This window comes from Oryza sativa, chromosome 7 (assembly GCF_034140825.1).
Source record: "Oryza sativa Japonica Group chromosome 7, ASM3414082v1".
Taxonomy (NCBI): Eukaryota; Viridiplantae; Streptophyta; class Magnoliopsida; order Poales; family Poaceae; genus Oryza; species Oryza sativa.
Genome location: NC_089041.1, coordinates 3,889,983 through 3,900,526, shown reverse-complemented (window position 1 = coordinate 3,900,526; position 10,544 = coordinate 3,889,983). Strand labels below are relative to the sequence as shown.

The 10,544-nt window shown below is 40.4% G+C and overlaps 2 protein-coding genes across 2 annotated transcripts; both read right to left on the bottom strand.

The window, feature by feature from the left end:
- LOC4342519 (folate-biopterin transporter 1, chloroplastic) lies at nucleotides 1-6,154 on the bottom strand. The gene is made up of 9 exons (XM_015792000.3): nucleotides 5,852-6,154; nucleotides 3,881-4,143; nucleotides 3,681-3,745; nucleotides 3,435-3,597; nucleotides 2,479-2,627; nucleotides 2,136-2,384; nucleotides 1,397-1,565; nucleotides 1,223-1,315; nucleotides 1-722 (listed from the first exon to the last, which is right to left on the bottom strand). Exons 1-9 carry the CDS (start codon nucleotides 5,970-5,972, stop codon nucleotides 438-440), a joined length of 1,557 nt encoding a protein of 518 aa, XP_015647486.1. The 5' UTR covers nucleotides 5,973-6,154; the 3' UTR covers nucleotides 1-437.
- A 752-nt stretch (nucleotides 6,155-6,906) lies between these two features.
- Nucleotides 6,907-9,965, bottom strand: LOC107278554 (uncharacterized). Its single transcript, XM_015792001.3, has 2 exons — nucleotides 8,927-9,965; nucleotides 6,907-7,295 (listed from the first exon to the last, which is right to left on the bottom strand). Exons 1-2 carry the CDS (start codon nucleotides 9,310-9,312, stop codon nucleotides 7,238-7,240), a joined length of 444 nt encoding a protein of 147 aa, XP_015647487.1. The 5' UTR covers nucleotides 9,313-9,965; the 3' UTR covers nucleotides 6,907-7,237.
- Between the last annotated feature and the right edge of the window lie 579 nt (nucleotides 9,966-10,544).

The following is a 10,544-nucleotide window of genomic DNA, read 5'->3' as shown; positions in this document are numbered from 1 at the left end:
TTTTTGGCAGAATACATTCATATTTATAAGGAATTCATGGTTTAACTACAATAGTTAACCCCCTCATCTACTTTTCATGGGGTTAAATCAGCAACATAAAGAGTACAAAAATTACAACACTTGCTCAGTACACATAGACACATTGTAAATTAGACTTTGGTATACGTGCTAAACTGTAAAATGGAAAAGGAGAAAAAAATGATATACCTGTATTGTTTAGCATTGAAGCTCATTTTCTGATGATCTTGAACCATGGTACCAGCTTGCAAGTTAATGGTCAGACTAAAAAAAGTTTGACCTAAGTGATGAAAGCAGTGGCCAATTGAAGCTATCTGCACTTCCGCAGTATGAGTTCATACTTTCCCTGCAGATTCATTCAACTCCAAGACGATGGGCTGTATCTGAGTTGGACGGGCAGAGCTAGAGAAATCCTCAAGTCAATTATGTTTTGTTTCTTCGTCATCTGCATTACCTGATTCCTCTGGAAGGAGGCCTAGAAGAGGCAGAGGCAGCAGCGCACTGAGATTGCAGATGACAATCAAGAGAGCTAGATTCTTAAAGCTGTCCTTAGTGACTCCAAAAAATTGAGTTAGACCAGCACCAACTAGACCACCACTAACACTTCCAGCATTAGAGATGGACATCAAAGTGGCAAACAGAGTTGCTTCCATTCCTGGTGGACACAATTTAGCTGCTAACACCAAAACTGGCATAAATGAAGCCTACAAAACAATTCAGATGACTTAAGATTACATACAGGGACAGAAATTGAGGGCATGAGGACATATTAAAGCATAGATCTAAAATGAGACATGTTGATATCTAAACAATCTTGCTGGCTAGGGAACATTGGCACATGGGAATGCCCTCCTCAGAAGTGGTTATCATAACCCCCCCTCGCCCCCCCCATATTCAACTATTTGCCACTCTTAGATGTGGTAATTAACAAGTTACCACATGGACCCACATGTCACAGACACATGAGGGCCAAAACTGAGCTGAGTGTATAATCAATAGTAATTAACAAAAACACCCTGGTCATTTTGCACACAAGCTCAGTTACAGGCACAATAAATAAGGTGTTGTGTTTCATCTCACTATGCAAGCAGCAAAAATGATCAATTGGATGCATTTTGTGCAACAAATAAACCTTTTCCTGCACCCCCAGTTATACAGCATAAAACAATTTACAGCAATCAGCAACTGCAGTAAGGTTTCATACCTGACTTAGGACTGTAATGATTAACGAATCCCCAATAGAGAACCATTCATCACTGATTCCAAACTGCCGATTAAGCCCAGTAACAAGAAGAACCTGAAGGTATACACCATTTCATTAAAAAAAGATATCAAAACTAATAGAAGCAGTGCTGAAATGAATAGAACCAAAAAGCACCTGTGTCATTCCAAGGGCTGAACCTATGATGGTTGTCGCCAGGAAGATTTTCCTTAGAGGAACCGCCTTTAGAAAATAGTTATAAAGCCCAACACCAAGCAATGAAGCAATAGATGTAACAAGCTTTACACGTCCTAGAAATTCTGGCGTGAACCCAAGCTTATTTGTGCTGAAAACATTAACATAACAAGAAAAAATCAACCATTTTAAAAAAGCATCACATAGAGAAACAGCTAATCACGCACAAATTATTCATAATGAGTAACAAATACGCTAGAGCCAATATGATTTAAAATGATGTTCCTATCTGGCGGAACCAAGATCCAAATAGGTTCTGAATCAGCATAATAGAATTTGATCTCACAAAATATATATTTTTACACTGCAAGACTAGTCTACTGTCTACTACAGAGGGATGGAATACAACAAATACACATGTATGAAAAGGATGCTCCAAATTAAGTTGGCGAGAATCACCACTTACTTGTTGCATAAAGTAGTTTGTTTTTATTTGACATCCTCTGTATGTAAAACCCTATGACAAATAAATTGCTCCAATAAACATTAGGTAGAGTAACCACCTAATGACCTTCTACAGTCGGACCTTTCTCCTAAGACATGAGAGCTTTACTTACTGAATTTACAACCAACTCCAGAACAACAGTCAAAAGGACTCAAAAGTGCTTCACAACAAGATATCGTCATGGTGAGCTACTATTGTAGTTAGTTTGATACTTACATGAAGAAAAACATGGCGGAATCCGACTTAGGTGTTGCTTGCCAGAGGAATATAAACAAGGTGGGCAAGAAAATGTTAGGTTGCTTTACTGAAGTCCAAAGCTGCCGGATATGCTGCTTAGAGGTCTCAATGAATCCTGAACCAGAGTGTGACATAGCACGTTCCCCTGAAGATAGACGGTGTTCATTTACAAGAACTGCAACAGCAGATGTCATCAGGGGTAAAAAAGCTGTAACACCAAAGACAAATCTGCGTTTACAGGAATACTTCCATCAGTGGACAGCACTGAAAGTCTAAAATACATGATGAACTGCAGTAGATTCAGTGATGCTTTTGGACAAACCTTACTCCATAAGTATCCACAAGTGAACCACTGAAATATGCACTCACTATTCCTCCAAAAGCTGAGGATCCCCAACATAGTGACTGGAGAGATCCAGATGTACTCTGTGATTCGCCACGAGCTCTCTCAACAACCATAGAATCCACCACCTGCAACGTTTTCATGAGATAGATGTACAAAAGCCTTGGCCAAACATATGATGTGGAAATTATTTTAACAAAAAGATCATCTGGTCATACTTTGCACAATGGCATTCTCTGTTAGGCTAGATGTAATCAATGTAGAGCCTGTTAGGGCATTTGACCAGTTTGAAGAATATAGCAAATGTAGTGCAAAAGTTCAACCGGAGATATATATATTTTTTATAAGTAATAGCACGCTGTATCTTCTTAAATGAAACAACAATGTTATATAGGTTATACAGGTGCATTACTCACAACCTAGTTAGAGGAAAAGCCATCAATCGATGAGATTCAGCACATGTTAACATAAAAGAGAAGAATTCAAGAAAACTTAAAAAATGCCAGTTTGTTTCCATTTTGTAACTGTAAACAATCATATAAAATTTCATTAATAGTTGTTGACTTTTGAGGATAGTGAACCATGACGTCTTGTTCTCTGTTGACTGTAGCATGACATAATGGTGACTTATAAGAGAAATTTTGGTTAAAACGGTTGTCGACACCTATGCATTACAGAATTTATAAGTGGACTACTATCAATATCTTCACGCACGCAGTTGAAACATTTAGGAAGATAGGCTCATGTGCGCAGAAATTTGTAGTCGAGTGAAACATTTCTTAATATGAACCCATACTGCTTATAGTATCTTCAGTTGGGATCCATCGTAATGCATGGACATGATGTGATGCTAGTAAACGAAATATATAGCATTTAATATATACTTTTTAGATCATAAATATAACTAGCTCGTATAATATTCAATTTAAACTTACAACATCTGAGAAGGCAACAGAAAGTGATCCCAGCAGAATAGAGAATGCTGCACTGTATTTACTATCCACCAATGTAGCCATCAAACCCCATGAAAGAGCACCAAGGAATCCTGACAGAATAAGGTATGACCTTCGTCGATATCCAAAGAGTGGGATGGAATCACTGAAAGGCAAAGAACAGCAGAATTCTAGTTACACCACTGTACAGATAGCAGAAAGAACTGTAGGCAGGAGCTTTTGTAAGACCTGATAAAGCCATACAGGGGCTTGATCAACCATGGCAAGGATGAGAAGCCAGATATAACTGCAGTCTACATGGGAGAAAACATATTGATCACTTATCAAGACCTATATAGGAATCAACTTACTGTATGGGTGGAATGAGATTACATAAATAAATACCAATACCAAAACAAAAAAGATAGCATTTAGAGGGGAACACAGACCTCTGCAGGATCAAGATGAAGATCATCTTTTAAGTAAAAACTCACAGCAAGTCGAGCAAGGCCTAAAACCCCTTGCACAAAATACACAGTTGCAACTGCCATATTATCTGGGGATAGTTCCACCCCAGATATTGTGAAATATCTTGATCTAGGCTTGCTCTTGCGGATTTCATCTGTATTGGGCAGCTTCTTTTGCCACTCATCAAAGTATCTTTCACTTGTGTCAACTTTACTTGAGCCCACCTGATATCTAGGAATGAATCCTACAATAGATACCATGAATCCATGATAGTAATGAGTACTTTGAGATAATCTTGAAAGAGGGTGAGCAAATATAAAATTTATTAGGAAGATCAAATGCATAAGGATATCCTTTTTACATTATATAGCACATGAATAAAAATATAGCGACTGAATGGAACTACATGCAACTTTGTATGCTGTGATGATTGCAAAATTTCAACTCTGGAATATAGAAATAAGCTGTATCTGTTCAATATAATTCAAACATGGCAAAGCAGAAGTGAGTTCACACTACTATAGAATGCGAAGCGCAAACTGATGAGAAACCATTTACCAGTCACTTTATGATTTTTCCTATATGAATCATCATAACCTTCCATTTCGATGATACCATTTTGCAACATAAGTATATAATGGGAAAAATGATGCCAATAGAAAAGAATGGGAGAGAGGATGTGAAATAAAAGGCAAAAGCATTTAATTCCTTGTGAGAAGTGAGATAAAATGCAGTTAACCCAATACACACAATAATGTGGTACCAAATATAAAGCTTTGCAGAAAAAAAAATACTTGTTATAGAGCGGGGTCATCAGCTAGTATCCTCAATCATTGGGTCCTCAACCAAGTAAACGCATAACGTTAATAAGAAGGAACATATTGGAAACTAGACTCACAAGTCACAACAGTCCCCAATCTCCTTTTGCCATCTCTATCTTAAAACTATAGCTATAAAGGGAAAAAGGTAATCCAGAGCTCCTTATCCAACCGTGATTTATATATCCCCAAACAAGAAAATGGAACAAAGAATAAAGAATGTATGCACTACCTAGAACTGATATATATACTCTAAGGCTTCCATAATATTAGGGCAAGTTTGGTATACTACCATTTCTAACCTTAAGAAATGCTGGCAACGCAACAAACTGAACACTCAAATGACCTTCCATACAAAAATCTGCTAACTCTAGAAACTTCCATATTTAACACCACGCCAAACTTTGATAAGGCCTCAAACCAAACATACCTGCAGCCTACCAAAAACTGGCATTACCAAATTTTGGTAAATTTGAGTTTGGAATCAAAGCTAGCATGCCCTTAATTTGTTACTACAACCCTATATTTATTTATTCACCCTTAGTGCAGTATAGAAAACAAAATGCCATGCTCAAGTAATTGGCACCCATTTCACCAATATATCTTTAAATCTCTAGCATGCTCCACACAGATAGAACAAGCTTAACCAAATAAAATTTCTGCGTTGACAACAATAAGGGTCATTGTAGAAAGATGATTACAATGTATATACTTCTGTCCTTTCCGATAGACAATTTGTTTCACCAAACGATTAAATGCATACATAAAAGGGAGGAACTCCAGAATGCCGCGTTTAGCCCATTCATTTAACCCCGTCCTGTAGTATAAAATTTAGTTAACTCTCTGTCACATTACAATAAGAGTGGCTGAATTGTAGCAGTGATGCATAAGCAAGGTCCACGAGCTCTACTAATTCATACATTGCAGCTGCAGGCAGCAACCGCATTGCATAAATTCAGAAACCAACGACCACAACACGACTAACGCTAAGAACGCGGGACTTCTGATCACATTTAAATGCAATCCCGTTTGCTCCCTCAATTCTCCGCATCCCTCGCCCGCAATCCCCGCACCATGCCCTCGCCAGTTACGCGATCCTGAACCCCGGAGAAGGAAATCCCCGAGCTCACTCACCAGAGCGGTGGTCGGAGGCGGCGCCGCGGCCGTCGAGCTCGACCGGGGGGCGGCGGGGGACGGCGGCGGCGGCGGCCTCCTCGTCGTACGAGTCGCCGCCGACCGAGCTACCGGAGGCCATGCCGCGCGCGGGCGTGGCGGGAGGGGGGGCGCGGCGCCGTCTCCGGCGACGGCGAGCGGCGCGGGTTTTGGGGATCGAGGCGGGGGTAGATTTGGTAGGGAGGAGGCCAGGAGGGGAGCAGTGAAACGGCCACTACACGACGCGAGACATCTGCCTCGTGTCTCTCTCTCTCACTGCGCGGTGGGCCCCACATGCCAAATCTCTCTCCTGCTTTGTTGGATTGGTCATCTGATCTCATCTGCTTTTGTATTCCCCCTCTCTCTCTCTCTGGGGCTCCGGGCCCACGTGTAAGACCTAACTTCACAAGCAAAAAAATTATTGATTTTGCTACCTCTCACTCGAAATATTTTTTTCTTATCTCTCACTCGATTTTCTCACTCAAATTTACAATGCATTTTCTTGTAAGTTACAGTGTAATTTATGAAACTTACATTGTAACTTTTGTAAGTTACAGTGTAATTTTTAGATCTTCGCATGTAAGTTTTGAAATTTATCTTCGCATGGATTTGGTCTTTTTCTTGAAGATATGGTAATTAGTGTCCATTATGATGTTTTTAGTTGTTTTTTATCTTTTACTGTGTTTATTGGATTTTAATGCAAAGATTAAAAATCTATGTGATATGATCATAAAAATCTTTCGAAAGATGCATAGATACTCCCAAAATTCTAGGCCGAGGGTAATTTCACAAGCAATTTTTACAGGATTTTTCGTCCAAATGGTACTAGGATTCAGGAGAAATACAGGGCTTAATCTAAAATTTCTGTGGATTCTTATGAATCAAGTTGGCCTGGAAGTCTGAATCCCGAATAGTTTCGGACCGGACGGTGTCATCAGACTGGGCGGCCTAAGGCCCAAGCTAAGCCCAGCCCAGACCAGCCCATCAAGCTGGGCATACAGAAGAGGGGGCCCACATTTCAGCCAATCCAGTCAGCCTAATGCAATGCTGGTTATAATCATTATACTGCCACCAAAACACCCCAACCAGGTTACCAGAACAAGGTCAGACAAGAACATAATCATCAGATCTTTGCAGGAATCTTCTAAAATCTAAACTCTATGCATGTGCAACATGTACTGGTGAAGCTGCTGCTGATTGATAGTACAACACAACCCAATTCCATCCACAATTCCAGATAAACCAACGACACAATGGGGGGCTCTCTGATCTCTCTACTGACAAATAAACAACTAATGGCTGACCCAGACACTTGTTTTTCGGTTTTTCCTTTCAGAGAATTTACAGGGATGATCTCCAAGGGGCTGCTTACTGGATGACACAGATGCAGGTGTTGCCGTCTTCGTCATCCGAGTCTCCAGATTCGCTGCACGCAAGAAAATGTAGTATAAGCATCAAAGAACAATGATACATTGATCTTTTTGTAATAAGAGGTTTGAGCAGTCATGGCAATCAAGGATATACACTACTTAGCGTGGAGAGTTTCAAATCAATTAGAGCTGTAAAGGGAAAGGAACTTCGAAAGCGACACAACAACGGATAATTATGTCGGTATGCTGTTCCCATCATCATAGAATAAGACTATGAAAGATGTTTGTGTTAATGTGCCATTACTAGTTTAAATGTGAAAGACATAGATAATCAACATTCAATGTATCCACTCATGATACGATAATATAAAGCAGATGGAAGCAATCCACAACAAACCCAATGACTTTTTCTGAAAAATGAAGGTTCATGTACAAAACCGCCCTGGGCATTGATTTTTTTTTTTTAATAAAGATGGTGCTGAATCTGCTGATCTAGATTGAAAGCTTGCTTGGTCTTTAGCTTGGATGTGCAGAGGGTCATACAAGGTGATATACAATTACCCACTTGGTTTGCTGCAAACTAATTGAGGAAAAAACAGTTAACCAGTTCTTTAGATAGAAATGACAAAAACAAAAGATTGCTTGCAGCTTGACAATCAAATATCCATTTTGACGTGTAAGTTTGGAGAAGAAAAATATCTGGAAAGAGTAAACTTGGCAAATGCACTTATAATTAATTAGTTGAGTAGCACATATTCAGAACATTTCACTGACAGATGGACATGACCTATATTTACAAAGATGATGTCCATGTCACACCTTAAATCTGATTATGGCTGCTGCATGGATACATCTCAGTCTTAAAAATCAAATCTCTTGCAGAGCTTCAGGTTTACATTTTACCCAAAATTACAAAGAAAAACTGACCAAAAGCGAAGTACATGACAACTTCAGTGCAGTGCAAAGTGGCTAGGCCTCAATTTAGACAGGTGGTCTTGCACAAATATAGATAGCGACAAATGTAATTTGGATATTCAATTATGTTTTCTTGCTGCATTGAAGAAAACCGCCAATTTTGGACACATTGAAGAAAAAAAATCTAGAGCAGCTACCCAATAAGGGAAGAAGATGGCTTGGTCTTCACCGTTATCCAAGCACGACAAATTGGGGTTTTATTATTAGTAATGTATTGTGATATTACTTCTTCAGAGTATGACCCCAGCCATCTAATTTCTTAATCTGATGATGACCAGATGGACTGTGCTCACAGCAGCCGCATCTATGCTTACACACCAAAACCAAAGTCAAAATATAGTAGAGTTGCACAATACTTTAACGACTTGCCCCATTATCATCTTACACGGCCACTACATCGGAATAACAAAAGAAGTCCACCATCATCAAGGGACAGAAGGCAAAAAAAAAACAACCATTGACTCAGCCTTTTTGATAATGAACCCCTAATATCAACCAACTACAAATGACCATGACTTATAGCAAACGCGTGAAGCGATTACCTAAGACCAGAACATTCCTCTAGAGATTAGAGACATCCCACATTTCTGCTAACAAGCCGTCTCTACCTAAATTGATGAACAACTACATCACACCAAAATTCACCATACATTTCAACAAACAGTAATTAAGTAAGTAAATAAACATGGGAGTGAACAAAAAATGTATGTACCTTGGCTCAAATTCTTTAACTTGAGTGAGATCCTTCCCCAGCAAATCCATCCATTTCACATTGCCCTTCACCACATTCTTACTGTCCTCACAATTAGTCTTCTTCAGGCTACTCTTGGGAACCACTGTCACCACCACTTCCTTGCTACCCTCATCACCACCACCATCACCATCATCATCATGATCCTTGTTTGCCGTCACCGCCGCCTCAATCTTCTGCAGCGGAGGAGGCTTGTCCTCAGCGAAAGCTGCGGCGACGACGGTGGCCGGAGTTGGAGACGACGCGGCGGCGGCATCGTCCGTGGTCGAATCGTCTTTGGATTTGGGGAGGCAGGGGAGGTTGCACAAGGGAGGAGCGCAGTAGCTCTCACAGTGGGAGCTCCTCATCAAAATGGCGAATTGGGGAACTGAGCTCCAAGGAGAAGAAGAAGAAGAGAACCCACCACATCAATCGAATTCTCCCGAGGGAGCAGATCAAGAACTGCCACCACCACCACCACCACCACCACCCGAAATGCGACCAAGAACTTCTCCTGCAACCAGGAATCTCTCGACCGCCAGTTTCAATCTGAGCCTGGATCAAGAACTGCCCACACCACCACCAACCATGTGACTCCAAGAACTGCACCACCAACAACACCACCACCACCGAGCTGAACAGGCCAAGAAACAGACCGAGAAAGGACCAAATCTTTGCGCAGCAAGGCAACAACAGCAAACAACAAGGGATCGAATCATGCGCCCCCAAAAAAATATCTCCCCTTTTTCTCTCGGGACCAGGATGTGTTGGAGCCTTGGAGGAGAGAGAGCAGCAGCAGGAGGAGGAGGAATCCAAAACCGATAAAGATTGCAACTTTCAGCTGTTATGCCTTGCCTCGCAGCGCTTTGCGCCTTACCCCACAACAAGAATTCCAGCAAAAAAAAAAATCAGCAACGAAATGCTTTAGCAGGAGGAGATTCTGAACAGAAGAGGAGATGATGGGGATGAGTCAGTGGAGAAATCAAGTGGAAAGCAAAGGATAAAGACTAGTAGCAGCAGCAGCAGCAGCAGCTGAGTTTATTGTGGTCATATAGAAGTGGAAATGTATAATTCTGGCTGCCTTGTACTACCAGCATCTCCAATTTTCCTTTCTTTTCCATTGGAAGAAGACAAGTGCCAATGAGTGCCAAAAAAATATTGTGAGTTTCTGTTGTTCTCTTCCTGTGAAGTTCCTCCTTTGGGGGTTTTCAGTTTTCACTGCAGTCAGAAACTGATGAGAGGAGAGGACAGCACATCCCTGTGGTAACTCCACTGTTCAGGATTTTCTGCACCCATTGTTACCATGTCTCTTTGTGGTGGGCCTGTTGCCACAATTTTTTTTAGCCATCATAATTTATTACTACCTAATTGAGTACAGTGATTGCTGATTAGGCAGTTTTTATCTATTTACTCTTTAGCTGAGTTTCATATATGGAAGCCTTTTAATCCCTTTAAAGGTTAAACATCAATGAAGTCCAGTAATACCCCCATTATTTTCCTCTAATAGATTATAGATTATTATGACATGCTTCACAAGCTTTTAAACGATGAATTTTTTACAAAACTTTCTACTTATAAATTGTTGCTTATAATGCTTTTA